This window comes from Myxocyprinus asiaticus, chromosome 32, assembly GCF_019703515.2.
Source record: "Myxocyprinus asiaticus isolate MX2 ecotype Aquarium Trade chromosome 32, UBuf_Myxa_2, whole genome shotgun sequence".
Lineage (NCBI taxonomy): Eukaryota > Metazoa > Chordata > Actinopteri > Cypriniformes > Catostomidae > Myxocyprinus > Myxocyprinus asiaticus.
In genome coordinates this window covers 21,088,376-21,113,592 of record NC_059375.1, presented here as the reverse complement: position 1 = coordinate 21,113,592, position 25,217 = coordinate 21,088,376, and the positions used below count along the sequence as shown (strand labels likewise).

The 25,217-nt window shown below is 39.3% G+C and overlaps 1 protein-coding gene across 6 annotated transcripts in view; it reads left to right on the top strand.

The window, feature by feature from the left end:
* LOC127423453 (sorting nexin-29-like) overlaps nt 1–25,217 on the top strand; it is a 180,336-nt gene that overhangs the window by 8,285 nt on the left and 146,834 nt on the right. For all 6 annotated transcript variants that reach the window (XR_007894320.1, XM_051667762.1, XM_051667759.1 and 3 more), the window contains 10 exons: nt 5–185; nt 326–396; nt 1,409–1,663; nt 3,544–3,901; nt 4,335–4,459; nt 4,705–4,801; nt 4,901–4,983; nt 12,909–12,972; nt 15,279–15,407; nt 24,759–24,844. Coding sequence is in view for 5 of the 6 variants with exons in the window: in XM_051667762.1 (XP_051523722.1) it covers nt 5–185; nt 326–396; nt 1,409–1,663; nt 3,544–3,901; nt 4,335–4,459; nt 4,705–4,801; nt 4,901–4,983; nt 12,909–12,972; nt 15,279–15,407; nt 24,759–24,844 (1,449 nt within the window). In the remaining variant the exon portion in view is untranslated. The remainder of the gene's footprint in view (nt 1–4; nt 186–325; nt 397–1,408; nt 1,664–3,543; nt 3,902–4,334; nt 4,460–4,704; nt 4,802–4,900; nt 4,984–12,908; nt 12,973–15,278; nt 15,408–24,758; nt 24,845–25,217) is intronic.

Here is a 25,217-nt window from a genome sequence, read left to right as displayed (position 1 = left end):
GCAGAGCTGACGTTCTGGTTTTATGTGAAGGAGCACCTCAACCGTCATGAGTTGCAGCGCTTCTACTCTCTGCGGAATATCACGTCTGAGCTGGGCCGGGGCAGAGCATGGCTTCGCTGTGCCCTGAACGAGCACTCTCTAGAGCGATATCTTCACATGCTGCTGGCTGACCGAGCCCGCCTTAGGTGCATGTTGTCCTTCACTCTTCAATCTTTCAGCACTCTGTTGAGTGTGCTGTTATTTTCCACTTCATGCAAGTGAATGCATGGGCTCTCCTAATGCATGTGAAATTACTTAACGTTCATATTTCATATGCATTCTATAGTGCCTTCTATGAAGACTGGGCTTTTGTCCTTGATGAAGAGAGAGCAAGTATGCTGCCCACAATGGCTGCAGGTGAGTGTGTGTGTGGCATCAGCACTTTCTTTTTTTTTTGTCTAGGGTGTGAATTGAAGGCCACCTGTTGTTATTCTTCTCCATGTAGATCCATCTCCAGTACCATCCAGTATATGTGCAATGTTCATTGTGTGAACGTTGCCATACAATGAAACACTGGTAGCTGAACAGCAATATGTCTGTGGGTTTGGGGGACAACATTAACAATGTCTGTGGCATCAGTTCAGTGCCAAAATATATTCTGTTCTGAGAGTGAGCATATGGAGTGGGTTGTCACTGAAGTAGTGTTAGGTACAATGATTAATTTGGCAAATACACTCACTGAACACTTTATTAGGAACACTATGGTCCTAATAAAGTGCCTGACATGGTCTTCTGCTGTTGTAGCCCATCCGCCTCAAGGTTTTAAGTGTTGTGCATTCTGAGATGCTATTCTGCTCACTACAATTGTAGTTGTTGTCTGAGTTACCGTAGCCTTTCTGTCAGCTCAAACCAGTCTGGCTATTCTCCGTTGACCTCTCTCATCAATAAGGTGTTTCTGTCCGCAGAACTGCCACTCGCTGGGTGTTTTTTGTTTTTGTCACCATTCTGAGTAAACTCTAGAGACTGTTGTGTGTGAAAATCCCAGGAGATCAGCAGTTACAGAAATACTCAAACCAGCCCATCTGGCACCAACAATCATGCCACAGTCGAAATAAATGAGATCACGTTTTTTTTTCCCATTCAGATAGTTGATGTGACCATTAACCGAAGCTTCTGAGCCATATCTGCACGATTTTATGCTTTCCACTGCTGCCACATGATTTGCTGATTAGATAATCGCATGATTAAGTAGGTGTACAGGTGTTCCTAATAAAGTGCTCAGTGAGTTTATGTTCGTTCAGACAGTTCATGAGATGAACTCAATGGCATGTTTTTTTAGTGTATAAAATGACTTAAAAAAAAAAAAAATAAATAAAAATAAAGAATGTGTTGTTTTAACTCATGATGCTTTTTGTCTATGTGTAAACAGGGCTCAATTCCATCCTGTTTGCCATCACAATTGACAACACGGACCTAAACGGGCAGACCCGCAGGGGGTCGTCTGTGTCCGACCTGCTTAAGGAGTCCACACATGGCATGAGCAATCTGTGGAAGGAGTCTGCTCAGGGTGTCAGCACGCTGCTGCGGGAAATTGGTACTGCTACTGCTGTGGTTCCTGGTTTCATCCCACGCTCGGATGCTCTATCAGACCCACTGCCTGTCCTGCCCCGAAGCACTTCTGCAGGTATGGTGGTGCTTTAGTTATAGAAGCATGCAGTAACACAGTGTTTCCTAACCCTTTTTGTCTTCGATCCCCCCACAGCCCAATCAGTAAGGCTCGAGTAACCTTTCATCGACACCAAACCTTTAGCATTAGCGTTAATATTACTAAAGGTGCATCCTAAATCGCACACTTCTGCACTTATCTATGCCATTTTGTAGTGTAAGTAGTGCGAGTAGACCTAAAATGCATCAAAAAGAAGTGTACTACAAATACCCAGATGATGCACTTCAACCGAAATAACAGAGCGTGGAATGTTTGACACTTCATGCACTCAACGGTTGTGGCTTGCCCAGCATTGCAGAAGGGGCGGAGTTACCCGGCTGTGATGCTGGCCTGATAAAACAATCGTAATAAATGGTAAATGTGGCAATTAGTGAAACCTCTGTGAAGACAGCACCTTACAAATTTGAGTTGAATGCTTTACAATCAACCCACGGTGTATGAATATGCTCATTATTTGAGATATCAGTGTTAAACTGAGTTTGGCTAACTGATTAAAGCTAGCCGCAACACATCACATTTGAATCATCACTTCTGCCAGCTGAAAAACGGCGAATGCTTCTTTGTAGTGAAAAACCGTTAGTGTTCCATTTGGGGCACAGCTTAAAATGGCCATTATTGTGATGATTCACTTTAAACTAAAAACAATCTACAGTATGATGTGGTTGAAAAAAAGTCTCAAATCATATCTTCTTTCTGCTCTCCCCTTGACACCTGAGCTTGTCTTTCACAAGTTTTGACAGTTCTTGGGGTAATAATTCAAGAGCACTTTTGTAGAAATGATCTATGTCTGGTTTATTCCTGTATATGCTTACAACACAAACTACCGAACCAAAAACATGCACGTTTTTTGTTTTTTTTTCCTCAAAAAAGGAACTGAAAAAAAAAAAAACTTGAAATCAATTGATTACATTTTTAATCTTAACAGCCCTAATACTATTAAGTCATAATTTCTGTTTTATAGGTTTAACAAAGTACCCTTGGTTGGGAATCACTGTTGTAACAAATAAAAGCCCTCATGTTTTACTTTCTATTGATGCTGCTGTGTCGAGGAGGAGGGCGTGGCCAGCGCTGGCCATGCTCCATCACGGCCCGGCCATGCCCTCCTCCTCATCACACTCCTCCCCCTGATTCAGGCCTTGGTGCCACCGGTCTGACTAACTCTCCCCCTGGTCCAGCCCGGCCACGCCCTCCTCCTGTGAACCTGGGGGAGAGACGAGGGGAGGGAAAGGGCGAGCGGAGACACACAGAGAGAGAGAGAGAGGAGAGAGAGAGAGAGAGAGAGAGAGAGAAGAACTTGCTCACTGGCTTCCGGACACGCTGTCGCCTGGTCCTCAACCGCTCCTCTGCCCTCTGGCGGATGCCAGCTTGCTCCTCCCCCGGCCGACGGCAGCGAGTCCTCCGGCCCCTGGCGGACGGAACCGCTCCTCCCCTTTCCAGCAGACGGCTGGCAGCGACCCCTCTGTCCCCAGGCAGACGGCCGCGGCTGCTCCCCTGGCGGATGGCACATCCCTCCTCTCTCCCGGGTTTCGGCACCACTGTAACAGGTAAAGGACGGACAAGGAGGAGGCGGGAACCGGCTGAACAATCAACTTAAACTTTTAATGCATAAATTAACTTAAACAGACACAGACACACATGCAGCGTGGCCGCATACGTCTCTCTCTCTCTCTCAAACCGGCATCTCCGGCCGCCCCTTATCTCGCTCTCCCACTGATCAGCTGACCGTGCTCCATCACAGCCCGGCCACACCCTCCTCCTCATCACAGCTACTAATGAATATTGTCATATTGTTGTTATATTAGATTCAGTTATGATTAATTTAGCACTTTGTGTTTTAGATTCTGGTTTGAGAAAGGAGCGCAGACGTAAAAAGAAGATTACAAACATCATCTCCTTTGACGATGACTTCGACGTAGGTGCGGAAGATGAGGACGAAGCAGGTGAGGATGTCGTTAGGACTCATAGGAAGAGTGCGGTGGGCCATGTGAATTCTGAAGAGGCTCTAGACCCTCCAAACTCGACCTCTCCCACTCAGAATGGGCTGATCGAGCCAGGGATTGTGGGCTGGGCTGAAACGCCACCACAGAATGGAGTCCTGCATAATAGCAAGAGCATTGATAATGAAGAGGAGGAAGAGGATGATAGTTATGGAAAGAGCAGGCCTGAGCCCCAAGAGGATCATGGGAGTGGAGAGCCGTAAGTTATCTTTGATAAGCTGAACTATGTTACATTAATCTTTTCGACCAGGATGAAGTGGATATAAAGGCAACTAAGATGTACAGACTCGGGCCTTTTTCACGGCGCAATTGTAAGCAATGCATATTTATTTTAGTGGCCATATTAAGCAATGTAACTGCAAGTAAAGGTTCAGCACTCAGCCTATTTGTTTTTGCTGAACTCAGCAGATAATGTATTTAAAATCCACTGTAAACTTATTTGTCAATACAATCTTTTGCAATATAAACTTTTTATGAAGCAATTTAAAATAATGGAGTGAACAACTCACTCGTTTTCTGTGTCAGTTTGGGTACTCTTCTGTGTAGCTTAATTAACAGGCCTAACAAGCTAACAAATAAGAACTCAAGCATTTTGTTAGTGACAATAACTTGTAACATTCTGCTTTTCATAGGATGGTTGTGAGAAGCTTGTCCAGTGTTTCCACTTGGAGCCCAAGGCAGATCATCACTGACAACGACAATGACAACTCACATATTCTCATACCTCTGGCCCCTTCTGAGCCCTTCACCCAACAAGGTCAGACCTTCAGCCACTCATCCAAGAACTTCCTATTAAAATTTTCATGGTCCTGTCAAAAGAGATTGGCAGCTTGTGTTGTCAGACAGGGCCAAATGTATATTTGAAAGCACTTTTATGCATCTTTTTTTTTTCAACACAGACTCTTCAAGTGCTAGAACATACCTGAGTATATTATGTTCGATTTCTGTTGTAGCAAAGAGAAATGTGCTTTATTTAATTTTTATTTTTTTTTGCCATTTCAGCTTGTAGTTCAGTTGAGAATGTAGAGTTTCATGGTCAGAAGGAGAGCTCTAGCCCACCAACTGACAGTGAAAAAGCAAGAAGCCAGCTGCAGTTTAGGTAGGTACCTTTCGAAAGAGACCACATTTTTGTAAGATTACTGTTATTACTCTTTGTGTGAAGGCTGATGCTTATTTTCTGTAATCTATGCTGTATCAGCATGGAGCCCAGCTCACCACCACAGATTGCTCCTGTGTCCAGTGTTCTGCTGACCCCTGGCCTTCCTGAGTCCATGAACATTGGTGAGTTGACTTTACACATCTCGTAATCAGGCGTGACACAAAAAAGTGACAAGCGATAAAATTGTTTCCTTGTAAATCGGAGGTTTTGTCCTAACGAGCCACAAACGTGACAAGTGAGGAACGACACAAAATTTTGCTAATAACAGTGTTGCACTGGGTTACCTCATCCACTGTGAAATCTCATTGATCCAATCTCATGTTCCACATAACTGTTCATTAAACATCAAATATGTTTTGACCGATATATTGGCAAGGCCGATAAATCAGCCGATATTTGGTATTTTTAAATTATCGACATCGGCCGATTAATTTTTCAGGATGGCTAATTAGTTTCTCAAGCCGCCACGGCGAATCACCTGCTAGCATATGAAGGAGCCGTCTGAGATATGTAAATGACCAATCACAGTTCGTTTTGTTGTTGCGCGCCATCGTGTTACAACGGTAATAGACTGGTGTGCAGCACAGTCTCATTTAAATGGACCCGCACATCAGAGCAACAACAGAAGTCTATTAGCTCTTGATGTATAAAGTGCTCACACGTTTCCTTCTCCATCCATAAAATTTCTATCATACTGTATATCATCTGCAAATATGCAGATATCACATTTAAACATTTAATTCACAAACCTCAAAAAACTTGTGCAAATCCATAATTTTCTTCCTGTGGAGTGCTCATATATCTTCCTCTGAAGTGCGTATTATAATGCCTGAAATAAAACTGTCCCTCATGAATGTTGTGCAACAGTCAGTCTGTGACACTTCAAGCAGGCGATCCGGGCCGAGTAAGTTGGAAACAGTCAGGAGATTGCTGTTCTTGCTAGATCCGCATGAGACGATAGAGCAACTTCAAAGTAAAAGTGCTTCACGTGCGCCATAAGTAAATGTCATATTCACTGTGCATGGTATGTGCAATTAGTTTAATTTTAGTTTTATACCACATTTAACTAAATATTTGTGTACCTGAGCATCCTCAAAAGCATGCATGCCCTTTGAGGATTTTTAACGTGGACAGATGGCATCTGTGAGGTAATTTGCTTTGACTACAGCTCTGTCGTCTAGTGAATTGGAGCAGATGTGAGGCAGACATAATTTAAATATTGGCAGTGTGACTTTCCCTTTAAAAAAGGAAATTAAGATAAACACATTAGCACTATTCACAATTGTTTAGCTGTTGAAAATGAGAACTCTACACTTATAGGGACATTTGGTATCATTTAGAACTGCTCCATGGATTCATCCTTTTTCCAGTTGAGGGCACTGTTGGTTCAATGTGAAACACTCATCTTTTTCCTCTTTCTCAACACTCATGGCCTCTCTTTTTCTCCTACACACTGTCTTCTCTTTCTATCTCGCTGTCTCTCTCGTTCTCTCACTCTGCCTTTTGTCTGGACAAAACACAACTTTGAGATGGGGCTGGAGGTGACTGATCTAGTTTTACTTTGGCTTTCAAAACTAAAAAGGAGAGAAGATGAAAAGAGAGAAAATGTTCCATGCTGAGTGCCAAAATCTGCTTGTGCCCACAGAAATGAAATGAGTAAAATTCAATTTCAGATAAAAAGTGTCTTACTCGGTGTGCTTTAATAACCTAATAATTGCTATTTAATTATGGATACAACGAATATTACCTTTGGGTCTTGAAAATAAAATTACAAAATACAATTAAAAATGTGAGGTAGTTTAGTCTTTTATGCACCTCATGGTAGACAGCTTTTTGACTGTAGGTAATCATATTTATGGGCATTACATATGGGCATTTATTCAGTTATTCATGAGTTAAAGAGTTGAGATTTTTATTAACGTAATAATTCAGGACACTTAACCCTTAAGCCTATACTAAATGTGAACTAATGGCCGGCATTTTGCTTTTTTATAGATATTTAAAAAATTTGATGTAAAATTTGATGTATTCAGTTATCGTTTCTTCTGTATCGGGTCTAGAGATAATTTCCTCCATTTGCTGGGTCTCTAAAGAATTGCATTCAGCCATGCCCACGTTTACATGCACTTAAGAAAACGGTTTATTCCAGGGTTTTAGCAGTAAGCGGCGGAGTGATTGATTACAGCAGCGGCCAATCGCATGCTTGGCTACAGCAGCGCGTGCACATCAGTTCTGCATCTGACAGGAGCATGGAAGGCTCTGAGTCTGAAGAAGTGGCACTCATGAAACTTCTCATTTTAAAAATAAGCCACTTTTCAACGGCAAAAGGATGTTATTGATACTCGTAATAATTGTTATTAAGCTATTGTTGTCTTTTCTGATAAAATTCATGCTAAACTGTGTAAATATTGTAGAAAAATTATTGATCTGCAATGTTCTTATAATGCTTAAGCATTCTTTTGAAGTCAGTAGATTTGTAGACATGCAAATTTTAATAAAGCAGAAGGTAAGGACATTATTGAAACTCATTATTGTTATTATTATTAGACTATAATTGTTGTCTTTTTGGATGAGAAGTCATGCTCAGCAGTTTACAAAATGGGGGAAATTATAGATCTGCTTTGTTCTTATAATGCTTAAACACTATAAAATCTCTTGGTAGATTTTGGTCATGAATAACTCAAAATGATGCTTTTAGCTTAAAAAATATCCCCGGAAAACATGTTCATGGACCAGTGATTGTCTCACATTTTTAGCTTCATGAGTTTGCCTTCCTGATTTACACAAGTGTTGCAGGAAAATTACGTTGCTGTGGAGAAAGCAGCTTACTGACCGCATGTACAGTGCATCCGGAAAGTATTCACAGCGCTTCACTTTTTCCACATTTTGTTATGTTACAGCCTTATTCCAAAATTGATTAAATTCATTATTTTCCTCAAAATTCTACAAACAATACCCCATAATGACAACGTGAAAGAAGTTTGTTTGAAATCTTTGCAAATTTATAAAAAAAATAAATAAATAAAAAAAATCACATGTACATAAGTATTCACAGCCTTTGTTCAATACTTTGTTGAAGTACCTTTGGCACCAATTACAGCCTCAAGTCTTTTTTGAGTATGATGCTACAAGCTAGGCACACCTATTTTTGGGCAGTTTCTCCCATTCTTCTTTGCAGGACCTCTCAAGCTCCATCAGGTTGGATGGGGAGCGTCGGTGCACAGCCATTTTCAGATCTCTCCAGAGATGTTCAATCGGGTTCAAGTCTGGGCTTTGGCTGGGCCACTCAAGGACATTCACAGAGTTGTCCCGTAGCCACTCCTTTGTTATATTGGCTGTGTGCTTAGGGTCGTTGTCCTGTTGAAAGATGAACCTTCACCCCAGTCTGAGGTCCAGAGCGCTCTGGAGCAGGTTTTCATCAAGGATGTCTCTGTACATTGCTGCATTAATCTTTACCTCGATCCTGACTAGTCTCCCAGTTCCTGCCGCTGAAAAACATCCCCGCAGCATGATGCTGCCACCACCATGCTTCACTGTAGGGATGGTATTGGCTAGGTGATGAGCGGTGCCTGGTTTCCTCCAGACATGACGCTTGCCATTCAGGCCAAAGAGTTCAATCTTTGTTTCATCAGACCAGAGAATTTTGTTTCTCATGGTCTGAGAATCCTTCAGGTGCCTTTTGGCAAACTCCAGGTGGGCTGTCATGTGCCTTTTACTGAGGAATGGCTTCCATCTGGCCACTCTACCATACAGGCCTGATTGGTGGAGTGCTGCAGAGATGGTTGTTCTTCTGGAAGGTTCTCCTCTCTCCACAGAGATACGCTGGAGCTCTGTCAAATGCTGGAGAACTCTGTCAAGAACCATTGGGTTCTTGGTCACCTCCCTGACTAAGGCCCTTTTCCCCCGATCGCTCAGTTTGACCGGGCGGCCAGCTCTAGGAAGAGTCCTGGTGGTTCCAAACTTCTTCCATTTACGGATGATGGAGGCCACTGTGCTCATTGGGACCTTCAATACTGTAGAAATTTTTCTGTCCCCTTCCCCAGATCTGTGCTTCGATACAATCCTGTCTTGGAGGTCTACAGACAATTCCTTGGACTTCATGGCTTGGTTTGTGCTCTGACATGCACTGTTAACTGTGGGACCTTATATAGACAGGTGTGTGCCTTTCCAAATCATGTCCAATCAACTGAATTTACCACAGGTGGACTCCAATCAAGTTGTAGAAACATCTCAAGGATGATCAGTGGAAACAGGATGCATCTGAGCTCAATTTTGAGTGTCATGGCAAAGGCTGTGAATACTTATGTACATGTGATTTTTGTTTTGTTTTTTATTTTTAATATATTTGCAAATATTTCAAACAAACTTCTTTCACGTTGTCATTATGGGGTATTGTTTGTAGAATTTTGAGGAAAATAAATAATTTAATTCATTTTGGAATAAGGCTGTAACATAACAAAATGTGGAAAAAGTGAAGCGCTGTGAATACTTTCCGGATGTACTGTATATGGGAGTAAAGAGTACGCCACTTACACAGTGCATGTAAATGGGAATGCTGCTTTCTCACAATAAGCTGCTTTCTTGCAGTAAGACTCTTTCTGGTGTTCATGTTAACGTTGTCAATGTCATTAAACTTCTGTGCATTCAACAGGAAAAAACAGTATTCACTATCTTTGCAATTTTTTGTGCAAGAGCAATTCATTCTCAAGTGACATGGCCCAAAATAAAGCCGAAAATACATTTGCAACGAATTAGATCTCAAAACAACATGGCATAAATGTAATGGCATTAACAATAATAGTAATGACAACAACAACAATAGTAACAATAAATGTTCATAATGAATATTATCAAATGAATAGTTCAGACATAAAATTTAATTGGACAAGCCGCGTTCGAAGCTGTTGTAAAATGTCTGTATACCCACACCTGTGACCATATCTTCAATGTTAATGTGCCAAGTTGCTATGTTGCTTAGCAACTGCAAACAGCCTACAGTTACACTAATACATTCTTTCACTTGGCGGAAGAGTTTTCGTTACTTATTAAAAAACTTGCATCGTGCTGAAGAACACCGCTTACCTGTGGTTTTATACCTGTGGCATAGCCTCTCGTTGCTTATTGCTTTAAAATGTTTTATTGTTGTCTGGTGGTTATTAATTATTGTGTCAAATAGTAGAATAAATCGGTTATGTATTTCCGTTACCAGACACTTAAACATAAAAATAATTTGCATCAGTCTGTGGTATCTGTTGTAAGAAATAACGGGCGATCTCTAATCTCAGACTTGTCTCTGAAGCTTACATTCTGGGAAGGAAATCAATGCTTCACCTCCTGTACTTGCTTCTGCCTGCTTCCCTTCAGGATTACAAACATACTTGGACCACCTTACCCTGCTGTGTTGCTTCTCCTCCAGATGAAGGGCTCAGGGAGAGGAAGCAGGCTCTTCAGTTAGAGTTCTCCTCCAAACTGCTCTCCAGCATACACACACACACACCTCCAATGCCCTAATTTAGGATAACCATGCACAGCAAAATAACTCCATAAAACAAGTACTGACCTTTGTAATATCTGTGAACATTTTCTGCCAAATTGATCTCTGGTGGTCTGATAAGCTTTGTACACAGAGAGAGAAAGAGCAATTGAGCCGTATTGCTCTTCAAAGACACAAACGTTGTAGCTCCTCAAGAAAATAACACAGACTTGTAAGGCTTTCTTGTAGCTAAGGTACTTTAAGCTTGCTAAATGTGGATCAGGGCAGCCAGGTATATATAGATGGCTCTGTCCAAGCTCCTCTGAGATTCATTAATTGATAATGGACTGATAGGAATGTTCAGGCTTTGTCTTCAGGAGCTGTGTTGTGAGGGTTATCTGGGTTATCCAGAGCCAGTTATTTAGCTTTGGGAGTGCAAACAAAACAAAGAAGCTGCCTCCCTTCTCTCTGTAAGCCATGAAAGTCTGGATTTTTATAGTCTGCCAAGTGTTTTTCCCTAGTGTCTTGGGATAGCTCTTTGAACCCAGTGCTGTTTCCAGTTTGAAAAGTTGTTTTTTGTATACATACATTTTTGTATGATTTTAAAGATTCTATCAGACCAGTAATGTATTTAAGTGTTAATAAATTGTATTGTGCAAGTTAAAGGGATAGTTCACCCAACAATGGAAATTCTCTCAATATTTACTCACCCTCATGCCTTCCCAGATGTGTATGACTTTCTGTCTTCTACAGAACACAAAGTAACATTTTTAGAAGAATATGTTAGTCGGTCCATACAATGCAACTGAATGGGTGCCAAAATTTTGATGCTCCAAAATGAATGCAAAGGCAGCAAAAAGTAATCCATATGACTCCAGTGGTTAAATCCATATCTTCAGAATGGTTAAATGAGTGGTGTAGGTGAGAAACAGATCAATATTTAAGTCTCCCTGCCCAGTAGGGGGCGTATGCATGAAGATTGTGAATCACAAAAAACACAAGAAGAAGAATGACTGAGCAGGGAGGAGAATTTATAGTAAAAATGTACTAAAATATTTATCTGTTTCTCTCCCACTCCTATCAAATCGCTTCTGAAGACATTGACTTAACCACTGGAGTCATATGATTTACTTTAATGCTGACTGTGGCAGACACGCCTCTTGTTCATTGGAAAGGAGGAAGCGGGAACTGGGTTATCAATCATAAAGACTTTTAATAAACAAAACACAGGCATAAAACTGCTTTTCAGCATATACAAAAACACGTGCGCACACACAAACACTGCTGCGTGCGTTTCTCTGTCTCTCCCTTGCATCTCCGGCTCCTCCTTATCTCTCTCCCGCTGATTGTGGCAACTCAGAGCCAAGCGTGCATCCTCACGGCCACTCCCTCCTCCTTGTCACATACCCACAACGCCCGATTCAGGCTGGGGAACCAACCGGCCTTACCTACTCAACTTACTAAAAGGCTTATGATAAAGAAAAATGAAAAAACTAGAAAATGTCTATATTAATACAAAGTGAAGTTGGCATCAGCTATTCTATATTAAACCATTTTATTAGGATATTATTATTATCAAATTAATATTACAAATAATTTGCCCGTAGAGACACAGACACGTGCTTGAAGAAACACCTTATTATATTATTAAGAACAGATGACAAAAAAGCCGTCTACGCACATGTATGACACGCTGTTTGTACGGAGAGTCTCGTGGCACACACGCACTTAAAAGGTTCTCACTCTTTGTTTCTGTCTTCTGAATTTTTATTTGCAAGAACAGTATCATCTGTGAGTGCTGCAAATGACCTCAGACATCTCAGCTCAGGAGGTGCTTGTGAAGGAGGGAACAAAACAAATTTATTTAGACACATGGTGTATTTTCCCAGACAGCGAAATACCTGACCTGTAGAGAATGCACGGATGAAGTAGGTTCTTTGCCAGAGAGATGTTTCCCTTCACAACTGTTGTAAAGCCATCTTTCAAAAACTTTTAATTGCACCTAATGTTTTTCCAGACTAATTTGAATTTTTTGTTAAAATAAATGAAAAATAAAGTTCAAAGTTTGAAATCAAGGTATCTTGCTTTATTGTGTAGGCTTAACCCTAAACCTGCCTAACGAAAATTACCCCATAGTACCACCTAGCGTCCAACCAGCGGTAATACCGGTGTTCGTCGGTTTCCTGTAGAGTTTTTTTTTTTTTCTGTGACCAACCGACCAATCAAAACTTGGTCAACCAAGACTCTTCTCATCCACTAAAGTTTGGTCGACTATCAGGAGGCAGCCCTATAGAAATGAATTTCGGGCTGGTATTTTAAGTCTTGCATAGTTTTTTTTTTTTATTAGTTCTGTGGTGCCACACAAATTAAAATGTCATCAGTATAAAACAATAACTCTTATTGAAAGAATGAAGACTGGGTTGGATGGGACATCAAATCCCATTGAGAAATTGAATTTTGTTGTTCATAAATTGTGTTTTCTTTTTCTTTTTTCAGGTGAGGACAAAAGCCCTTGTTCATTTTGAGAAGGGTTTGATACCTTTGTAACATTTGATTTTTTTTTTTTGTCCATAGCTGAACTACGGCAAGCCATTGTGGCCATGATGAACAGGAAGGATGAGGTCATGGAGCAGAACACGTAAGAAAAGCCTTTACTGGTTGCTGTGGTCATTAATGAAACAAGAACATTACACATTTTTGCAGAAATATTTTGTAAAATAGTGATGCAATGAAATAAAAATTCTTGGCTAAAACCAAATGTGCTGGACACAATGGGACGAAAACCAAAACCCATAAATGCTCGTTTTAAATAAGTCTTTGTTTGTAATAACTAAATAAATTCTATTAATATTATAATATTTTTTTCTAAGTGTTTTGACTAGTTCTTCCTTTATTTAGCATTACTACAATATCATCCATGCTCCAATTACTTTAAAATATTGTATCAAAATGTGAAAATATGGACCCACTTTATATTAGGGGTCATTAAATATGTACTTAAACATTTCATACAATGTATTTATTATGTACGTACTGTATGTGTTATTGCATTGTACCTGCATTTAATTACATCTGTAGTGCACTGTTACCCTTACCCCCAGTGCTGGGTAGTAACGGATTACATGTAATAAGGATTACATAATCAGATTACAAAAATCAAGTACTTGTAATTGGAATAAATTACATTTTAAAATACTCATAATCAGACTACAGTTACTTTTTTATAGATTACATATTAACAAGGTAATGGCTGTAAATTGTTAATAATTTATTGATCATTTTCATATCGATATCATCATATTCTTACCCCGAAGCACAATATTATCACAGATTAACATTTTGAGCATGTGCTCCTTTTACGTTACAACAATAAGATATACACCTCAGCTAAGGAATAGGTGTTGGACTATTACTAAGTAATAAAGGTTAAAAGTAAGTGTGTCAGAGTTTTGAGCTGTTAGCTGTGGCCTATTGCTGTTGATTTCAGGTTTATTACTGTTTGTTCATGTGATGTTTCTATTGTTTTATGCACTTAAAATGAACTACATTTTTTTTATTTATTTTTTTTATTTCTTAATACCTCACCAATGGTGTGAAGCTCACACATTGAACTTAATTGCTTCAAAGAATCTAGTGGATGCTATCTCTAAGTGTCCTGCCCGCAGGGTACACAATAGTTCAAAGAATGGAATACATTTTCTTCTTCTTTGTACTTTTATGTTAAAATGATTATGCTACTCAAATGCATGTGACATAAAATAAAATAGAATTAGGTTGAAAATAATCCAAAAGTAATCAGATTAGATTACCCCAAAATGTAATCTATTAGATTACGTTACCGATTTAATATTTATCATTCAATTTGTAATCAGTTCTTGTAATCCACCCAGCACTGCTTACCCCTAAACCTAAACCTACCCCAACCCTAATCTAAACCCTAATTTATCCCCTAGCCCTAACCCTACCTAGCCCTAACCCTACCTAACCCTAAACCTAGCCATTCCTCAGTAGCAGCAAATGTGAATCTTGTGAGAATTTTGCAGAATAACAGGAGATATACAGTAAGTACATTGTATTGTATGTATTTACATTTTAGTACATAGTAGTTAAAGACACCTAATATAAAGTGGGACCAAAAATATTGTACTACTTTGGACATTACACAATTACACAACAGTGTAATTACGGGTGTGTTGTTCAATGCAATATTTACTTTACAAACTCTTTTCTGAACAGAATAAATGTTGCTGTTTTGACACATGCCATTATGATGTGCAGAATACAGAATACTAGCAATGATCTCAAAATAAATCTGAAAGTGACTTGGCTAATATATGCACAATTGTACCCGACAACAACAAAGTTCTTAAAATACACAACAAAGGACAAATGCATATTTTCCATGTCTAAAGGAAACATGACAGGTTCTTTAGTAACAGAAGCTCCTCTGCCTTTTCACCTTCTCCTCATGTATTACAAGAAATGTTGCACTGAAAAGCCTCATTGTCAGTGCATGAATCTTAACATTTATTATGTCAGAGCCGTAGCCTTGTGGGCAGTGCTCCGACCTATGAATATGTGCAGTAGCATGACAGGCGACTCAAGTTCATGTCCCAACAATATATATATATATATATATAAAAAATAATTTTTTGTTGTCAGAAATTTGGTGCATCCCTTTTGTAAACTAAATTTATGTAATAACTTTTGTAATAATGGTTTTTACAAACAATTTAACACATAAATTAATTTTACTCTTGTTTCATGAATGAGAACCATTTTGTCTGTAGTCATAATGTGCACAATTATTAATGTGCAGCCAGGTAATTATCATGGGCATTGGTAGTAATTAAAGAAAGGTAAAGAAAAGTGGGTCAGGTGTGTGTGTGTGTGTGTGTGTGTGTGTGTGTGTGTGTCTTACTGTTTAAAAAACATTTGGTACAGGTCTCTGCGCAGTCTCTTGGATGGGGAGATGGAGCACTCTGCTGGGCTCAGGCAGGAGGTGGACAGCTTGAAGAAGAAACTGGCTGAGCTAGAGGAGAGACATGCTGCCAAATTACAGGCCCTCATGAGGTAAAGTCATGCAAATCTGATGAATGCAAAGAGTATTCTCACATAAACAGGTATAAAACCTGGTCCACATTACACAGCAATCTGCCTGAAAACAGCCCACTTAGACATGAAGAAACTGTCTGACTGCACTGTAGTTTTTATAGCGGTGAGAAATTTGGAAATTGATGATGCCACAATTATAGACTGCTGTGCAACAAATGGTTGCTACCTCCAACAAAAATCTGAATGTCTTTCAAACATTTAATGCCATAAACCAAACAAACTTTGGCAAATCCAACAAAGGTATATTCTTCTGTAGAAAATCTAAGCCATTGTAACTTGATTAAAAAAAGAAGAAGAAGAAGAAAAAAAGAATGTTTAATAGCGGAATTCCAGAACTACTGCACTTCCTGTGATCCTGAAGAGAGATCCACCAATCAGTTAAGTTTTCGTTACAATGGAAACAGGAATTGCAACATAGAGAGTTGAGAGTTTTTGGAAGATAGCTAGGTACTACTGAATATTAGTTCATATGGGATGTTGTAGCTTTAGAACATAATAGACAGCAGTGGTATTTTCAGAAAACACATTAAAATAACCAAGAATAATTTAATTACGTAATTTGTGGTCTTTGATTGGATGAGTAGTTAATTCAGTCCCTCATATAAGTACACAGCCTTTCAAAATACCTTTTCATGCTCAGATCAAATGTTCATTCACAGAGCTTGTTGGTTTGGTTCAAGGCGTTTATATATTTTTTTATTTTTTTAAGAATTTTCTGAAATGTCTATGGTGAAAATGAATGGAAAAAATTATTCAGAAAAGTGAGCAGTCAGTGTTGCACTCTGTAAGCCTCAGATGCCATCTTAGGTTGAGACTAACCAACCTCAGACAGTGAGTGACATAAGTTTACATGTTTTATTATCAACAATAAAATCATTAAGTGTTTCAAATATCAGTTAACTTTAAGTATGAGCAACCTGAAATACGCTATCTCTCATAGATCTCCACTGCTTTAGTAAGGCATGTTTTTCTAAGTCTTTCCTCTTGCTTCCTGTCTCAGAGTCTTGCAAACTGAAAGGTTGAGGGTCCAGTTAGTTTGTCTAACTCAAATCTAATCTGTTCCAGTCGATAGGACTAAAAATATAGTGTGGAAATTCTCCTTATGGCTGTGTACTCGGTGGCAGCACCTGTGAGCCGTGCTCATAGGCTTAGCTCCATTGATTCAGCCTGGCTCTGTGGGCAGTATTTAAAAAGTGGGATCCATACAGCAAGGGGCCAAACACTCTCACACTCCTGCCAACACAAAGCTCTCCCACTTAAACAGATACACTAAATAGAACTAAAAAATTAGAATACAAACTAATTTATTAATGAGCCAAAAACATAGTAATGAACAGCAGCATTTTACTAAATCTGTACAAACCGGTTCACTAGAATGAAGGACTTTCCAATTCTATATACGAGAGAGAGAGAGAGAGGATGGTTTAGGATGAACTGATTTACTAGAATTACAGACTTTACAACACAACACTAGGATAGCCAAATAAATGAGCTTATCAACTTTTAAAGTGGAGAAATATTTTCTTTTTGGCCTTTTTTTGGTTTGTTGCTGATGTCAAAGGCTGTGCTTCCAACTTCCATATTTTCTGTTTTTTTTTTTTTTGCAAATTCATCTGTCACTTGTTAGAACTGGCTAAATTAGGTAGATGCCAAAACGACAAAATGTTGTGTGACATCCCCTCATCCTCAAAACCATTAACAAAACTATGCAAGGTTAAAAAAAAAAAACTACAAAAATATGACCCAGACTATATACAAGGTCACTTGTAATGAGAATAAAGATAAAAAGTGCCGACCACAGTGTGTTTTGTGCTGTGAGTTATTAGCACCTTTCACACATACAGCCTTTTCCAGAAAATCTACTGAAATATTCAGGTTAGAGGTCATGTGTGAACACGACCCTTTTGAAAATACTGGTAAATTTTGCTCTGGCAGTTTCCCTGAATGAGGAGTTGTATCATTACCTATACAGTAAATTTCCATATTGAAGGTATGTGTGAACGGAGCCATAAGATAACCGGTTTCAGTTCGTGCAAGGTCAGGACGTGCTGACGTAAGAAAGTTCTGATAGAGATGACAAATTTTACTTCGCGCCATAACATCAGTGAATCGGAAGTAAGAAAAATTTAAACAAATTGGTCAGATAGTGAGACAAAAGCGCTTCTCTTCATCCGCTGACAGGAACAGTAAGTGACTCCATTATATACAATTAAATCACCAGCCTCCTTCGGGAATGCGCAGACCTCTTTGTAGCGATATATGTACACATTACTGTGCTTTTCAAACACTGATAGCATCTCCACCTTCGGATGCTTGCGACAGCATTTTGTTCTCTGTAGTTTAACATCCAGTTTAACAGCTGTGTCCAGAAACCAAACCAGTTGAGAACAACTGGTGTTGTTAATCTGACAGACACACTACTTTACCGAACGCTCCAGTACTGGCGGTGTCTTCCTGAAGTGGTGGTGGATTATTAGGAGAGACATCTTGCTTTTGTGAGCATTTCATCAGCTCTAATGTAGTGGTTCCTCAGGGGAATAATGAGGGGAGTGAATGAACAAATTAATTTAGCTCAGTAGGAGGACAGCAGCTGAGAGCAGGAGGCAGGCTTGTCAGGATGATGCTGTGTCAAAAAGAGGATTATGGGGGAGAAAACCACACTCGGTATCATGCTGTTGACATCTGCACCATGCCTGAATGGTGCATCCCTCCACTTACTCTTCATCAGCCCGTTTAGGCTAACTGACAACGAGCTGACTCGTTTAAAAGTCACTTCAAATACGTGTCTGAAAGTCCTGCCAGCTATTGCGATTTATCCTGACCCTTTTTTGTATTATTGTGTGAGCATTTAATCAAAATGTCACCTGGAGACCGGGCTGTTCTGATTCATATTAAAATGTATTTGACCTCAGATCTGTTCAGAGGTGGCACAGTAATGTTCACCTTGGGGCCCCATTTACACCTTGCATTAACATGCGTTTTCGGGGGTCGGATCACTGTCAGATTGCACTTGACCACATTAAATTCCAGTTGTAAATGCGCCCAAAATGCATTGTGATCGGATCGTTACACTTGGTCTTGTCATGATTGGATAGCAGTCCGATCGGTAAAAATGGATGAAGTGACCAAGTGTTAATATCTCCGTAAAACCCCCTAATTTATTATGTGATGACGATGCGCTATAGTCATTTCATGTTAAAGCTCTGTGTTTTGGATTCTTGCATTTTTTCTGTTTATTCTGCCATTGCAGTGTGTAGAACAACAGACACTGCTGTCTTGAAATCTTGTCACCCAAACAATGAGCAATATCCTATGAATTAATCTATTGGAAAACACTTGGAATATCTCGTCTCTCTCCTGAAATCCCCACTTGCTCGTGTCTCTCTCCTGTTTTCTAATTTTGCGTGGAACTCGCGTGAAATCAGACTTCCTATACGCTTTTCAGATGAGAAGCGCATTTACCACTTACAAAGCTCCAAACGCATGATGAATATCATTAGATTTGCCTTTGCAATTCGGAATTTTGCTTTGGTGGCCTCCAAAAAAATGTTCAGTGAAGGCAAAATCCTGACTGTCAGTTGGTGATACAAAGCATTTGAATTATCCATCAATGTTTTTAAAAATTGCTAAAATAATTTTCATTTACCACAGCCTCTGATGTCAGGGAAGTTTCTGGGGGGGAAAGGGGAGCATATGGGGGCCCTAAGCAAAATCCTACTTGGAGAATCATACATGCATAGTCATGTCTAGGACCAGATGGGCCTAGAATCTGCAAACCTTTTCCAAATTTTCTGTATGGATTTTTGGGAAATTCTGCAGAATGTACTTTACCATGAGAGCTGAGAGTACTACACTGTTATTGGCAGCTGAAAGGATAATCAAATAGCCAAAATATTAAATAAACATGTAGGGGGCAGGGATTTACTGAATTTTATGACCGATGGCATTACAATTCTAGGGAAATCGGTGAGATTTTCTGCACAGTTTTGTGTGCACAAGAGCTGCCAAGTCTACGGTTTCCCAGTAGAATTGGGCTCGTTTTATTCTGGGTTTTAAGGGTTTTACATATCATAATAATTAGATTTGAAAGTAAGTATTTTTGACCAACCAACAACCAATCTTCTACCAGTCAAAACAGGTAATACTATTTTACAAATGGGTACTATTTTGTTTACAATACAGTGAATTTATAGAAATCAGGTAACTATACTGTAGGCAATAGGCCTACAAAGGAAAAAAAAACAAACAAAAAAAACAGTACATGGTACTTTATGTATTTATCATATCCAAGAAACACCTATAACCTGTATAGCCTCAGTTGAAATGCATTGCATTTTGTTACTTTGTAAATAATACAGTACCAATTTCAATAATGATGTTGACTTTGTCAGGGTCGGTTTTTGTCTATGGTTGTGAACTTGACATTTTCTTAAATGTTTAATGCTTCTACTTGCATTATAAAGTAGGCCTACAAATGAAAGAAAATCTGTGTGTATATTAGGAACTCCATAATCTGTGGCATATTTAGAGTTGTGCTATTGGGATGGTTATTGGGCTAGCTTTTTGGTCATTGGGCTGGTTTTGGGATAGTTTTTGTGACTGGTAATTTGATTGTTACTCAGTCCTGCCAACCCTGATGGGCACCCAATCATGTCCATGTATTTTTCTTAACATGTGATCATTTAAATGTGTGGATTCTATATTGTATTCTGAGAACGCATTACATTTGAACTCTTCTCCTGTGGTTAAAGGAATAGTTCACCCAAAAATGAAAATTCTCTCATTATTCACTTTCCCTGATGCCATCCCATATGTGTATGACTGTCTTTCTTCAGCAGAACACAAATGAAGATTTTTAGAAGAATACAGAGCTCTGTCAGGTCCTGATAATTGAAGTACACAATTTGCTTCAGAAGACATTCATTGATCGACTGGAGTTGCATGGACTAATTTTATGCTGCCTAAATTTGAATTTTGGACCGTCAAAGTGCTGGCACCCGTGTACTTCCAGCCTATTGTGGACAGTGTGAGCACTGATGGAGGGATTGTGTGTCCCTGGTGTAACTCGGGCAGTTGTCGTTGCCATCCTGTACCTGTCCTGCAGATGATATTCGGGTGTACCGATCCTGTGCAGGTGTTGTTACACGTGGTCTGCCACTGCGAGCATAATCAGCTTTCCTTCCTGTCTCCCTGTAGCACTGTCTTAGGTGTCTCACAGTACGGACATTGCAATTTATTGCCCTGGCCACATCTGCAGTCTTCATGTCTTCATGCCTCCATGCAGCATGCCTAAGGCACGTTCACGCAGATGAGCAGGGACCCTGGGCATCTTTCTTTTGGTGTTTTTTAGAGTCAATAGAAAGGTCTCTTTAGTGTCCTAAGTTTTTATAACTGTGACCTTAATTGCCTACCCTCTGTAAGCTTTTAGTGTCTTAACTACTGTTCCACAGGTGCATGTTCATTAATTGTTTATGGTTCATTGAACAAGCATGGAAAACATTGTTTTTATAATAAAGATCTGTAAAGTTATTTGGATTTTTACAAAATTATTTTTAAAATACTGTGTCCTCAAAAAGGGACATTTCTTTTTTTGCTGAGTTTATATGTAGGTAAATATTGCTTTTTTACCTGTTGAAAAAATGCATACTAGATTTTTATTTCATTAAACATTTTGAATGTACTTTGCTACAATGGCTGATTGGATGAATTTAAAATTATGATTTAAAATCAATTTGATGTAATTTGTTAAGCAAAAATTTTCAAAATGGGCCCCGGGTTAGTCGGTTGCTTGGGACCTCCGAAACCGTAAACCCGCCCCTGAAGACAATATCTGTCTAGTTGTACTGTGTAGGGTTGCACGCAAGTACAGTACAGTATAACACATGGTTGTTATTCATGTTAGAAATGGCAGGCTTTATCTGCATGTGATCTCAGGCAACTTGAAGCAACAAAGTAAAATGGATAACTTCATATGTACTGAAACTCATATTTTAGATGATAGAATATGTCACTAGGGTGTTCAGTTAAAGGAATAGTTCACCCACCAATGAAAATTCGGACATTATTTACTCATGTTATTCCAAACCTCTATGCTGTTATTTTTTTCTGTGGAACAAGAAGAATTTGAAGAATTTTCACACAGCTATTTTCCATATAATGTAGGGCTGGGTATGGCCTGCCACCTCATGATATGATACATATTGCAATACATCATGATGTCATAATTTGATTCAATTAAGAATCAATTCCAATTTCAATTCCAATTAATTTCGGTATATTTCAGTTATCTGATGAAGAGTATGTAGCTTGAAACATCACGTTTTTGTCTCTTGGTGAGCTCATTAAATTGATTTGTAGGTAACTGTGTGAACTTTGTTGTGTGTTTACATGATATGAATACACATAGTTTAATATACACTACAGGTCAAAAGTTTTGAAACACTTGACTGAAATGTTTCTCATGATCTTAAAAATCTTTTGATCTGAAGGCTTATGCTTAAATGTTTGAAATTAGATTTGTAGACAAAAATATAATTGTGCCACCATATTAATTTATTTCATTATAAAACTAAAATGTAATTAAGAAAAAAGGTTTTGAAATTGATGACTTGGACCAAATAATAAACAAAAGCAGCCAATAAGTGCCCAACATAGATGAGAACTCCTTCAATACTGTTTAAAAAGCATCCCAGGGTGATATTTCAAGAAGTTGGTTGAGAAAATGTCAAGAGTACATTTCTGCAAATTCTAGGCAAAGGGTGACTACTTTGAAGATGCTAAAATATAACACAGTTTTGATTTATTATGGATTTTGTTTAGTCACAACATAATTCCCATAGCTCCTTTTATGTTATTCCATAGTTTTGATGACTTTACTATTATTCTAAAATGTGGAAAAAAAAATTATAATAAAGAATGAGTAAGTGTTTCAAAACTTTTGACCGGTAGTGTAAATATCGATACATGAATCTAAAGTATCAGTACCATATCATGAGAAAAATTATTGCCAAGTCTCTTTGTGTTGGTACAACAAGGCGACGTTCCTTAGCCGACCGCAGGTTTCTAGTGGGCACGTAGCTCTGCAGAAATGATTTTAGGTATGCTGGAGCAGACCCAGTGACTGTTCTGTATGCCAACATCAGAGCCTTGAACTTGATACGTGCATCAGCCGGCAGCCAGTGAAGAGAGACAAGTGGTGTAACATGCGCTCTTTTTGGTTGATTAAAGACCAGATGTGATGCTGCATTCTGGATCATTTGCAGGGGTCTAATTGCACATGCAGGTAGGCCTGCAATGAGAGCGTCCAGTCTAGTTATGACAAGTGACTGAACAAGAAGTTGTGTGGCATGTTCAGAGAGGAAGGCTCTTATCTTCCTGATATTGTAGAGTGTAAATCTACATGATCTTGCAGTCTTTGAGATGTGGTCTGTGAAATTTAGTTTGTTATTGATGATTACCCTTAGATTTATGACCGTTTTGGAAGGTGTTACTGTAGTTGCACCCAGCTGCATGGTGATGTTGTGTTCAACAGCAGGTTGGCTGGAAAGACAAGAGGTTCGGTCTTGGCTGGGTTAAGTTGCAGGTGGTGTTCCTTCATCCAGGCCGAGATGTCTGCCAGGCAGGCAGAGATTCGAGCAGTCACTGTGGTTTCGTTGGTGCTGGAAAGACGAGTAGAGTTGTGTGTCATCAGCATAGCAGTGGTAAGAGAAACCATGTGCCTGAATGATTGGTCCCAGTGATGTTGTGTATATAGAGAAGAGAAGTGGCCCAAGCACTGAACCCTGAGGTACCCCAGTAAGTAGCTGATGTGGCTTGGACACCACCTCTCCAGGCTACCTTGAAGGATCTACCTGAGAGATAGGAATTAAACCAGTTCCTGTGATGCCCAGCAAAGAGAGGGTGGAGAGTAAGATCTGATGGTTGACTGTGTCGAAGGCTGAAGAAAGGTCCAGCAGAATCAGGATGGATGATCTGGATTCAGCTTTCGCCTGTCTCAGTGACACAGTGACAGACAGCAGGGTAGTCTCGGTGGAGTGTCCACTTTTGAAGCCTGACTGATTCACTGACTGACTGCTTGTTCTGTGAGAGATAGTCAGAGATTTGATTGAAAACTGCCCTTTCAAGTGTTTTTGCCATGAATGGGATGAGAGAGACTGGTCTGTAGTGTTCTATTTGTGTGGGGTTAGGTGCGGGTTTCTTCTGCAGTGGGGTTAATGGAGCCTGCTTAAATGTAGTGGGACATTTTATGCATGCACATTCATTCTAGAGTCAAGTGACTATTTAATGTTACTTGGGAGAGAATGATATTACTGTTTGTCCAAGGTGGCACTCATTAAGAAGACCCATTTAAGTCTCAGCCATTTACATCACTACGTGACCCATAAGCCTTCAGAGGAGCACCAGCACTCCCCTTCTTGTGCTGGATGTTGCTATTCAAATATGAATATACTGGCATGTGTGAGCACTGAGGAGTGCTCTGCTGGAGCAGTGGAAAAGATAAATTTGGCACACCTGACTTGCCGAGTCCTCCCCACAGAGAAGCTGTCACTTATTAACTTTAATTAAATCGCTGCGGAATTGTGCACAGCTCGCCGGTGCGAGTAACGACCGAGTCCCCTCCTTTAAGAATCTGCCAAATGCATTTGGATCTCCTTCATTCTCTTTGTCTACTGAAGGGTATGAAATGGGCAGTGATAAGCCAGTTACAAAAGGTGTACTGGAGGAATAGGAAGGGATGTTTTTCACAGTAACACAACCTGGATTGATTCTGATTGATTTTCCCGAACCAGCAGTAACCAGCCACACATACTTCTCATTCCCTAGAAGAGCCTTATTAAACTTAAAGTCTAAAAGAGTTCTTGGAATTGAATTCAGTGGGGTAGGGGGGGTGGGGGTGCTGTGGAAGGCTCACCATGTTCTGCCTTATCATACTGCATGTACATCTCGACTTTGAATGTCAGGATAGTGTCAGATTCTTCTTATGCCTACTAAAGCATTTTTTTAAACTTTTATCTCTTTCACAAAATAAACAAAAAGATTTGTTCATTGGTGCTAATTCTGTTTTGTTATACTTCTGGAATTTAGATGAATTCAGTAATTTTGTAATTAAAAACTAGTTTTGTAATTATAACATATTTGAAAAAAAAACAAAACATACTCAATTTGATTAAATCTCAAATAGTTCTGTATTGTCACTTCTAAAACAAATCAACCATGGTTTAAATTGTTTTACCTTAGTATTTATTAATTTATTTTCCAACCTTTTTGAATATCTAAAGTTGAGCATTACATTGTTGGTCTGTTTTTCAGAGAGAATGAAGTTCTGAAGGTCCAGCTGAAGAAGTATGTTGGTGCTGTCCAAATGCTGAAACGGGAAAGCAGCCAAGGCAATGATGGTAAGCCATTGTTCTTGTGCTGTAGCATAGTGGGAATTGTGATGAGATGTGCCTCTCTTTTGAACTAGTAACATTTTCTTGAACCTTGAAACTTTGTAGCATTTTTAAATGCGTTGAAAGGGAGTGGGAAGTCTTATAGCTCATCGGATATAGCATGGCGCCAAGGTCAAGGGTTCCTTTTCCAGGGAACAAGCACACTGATAAAAGTTTTGCATGTATAAAAACGTGCAAAGTTGATGGCATGCACTAAAAATATCTGAGATGATCTACTAATATAGTGTTCTGAGGATTGTGTCTTTCAGATGTGCGAAATAGCACATCTCATCAATTTTTGCTGACAAACTCAAAAATGTCCAAATGATATATTATTTTA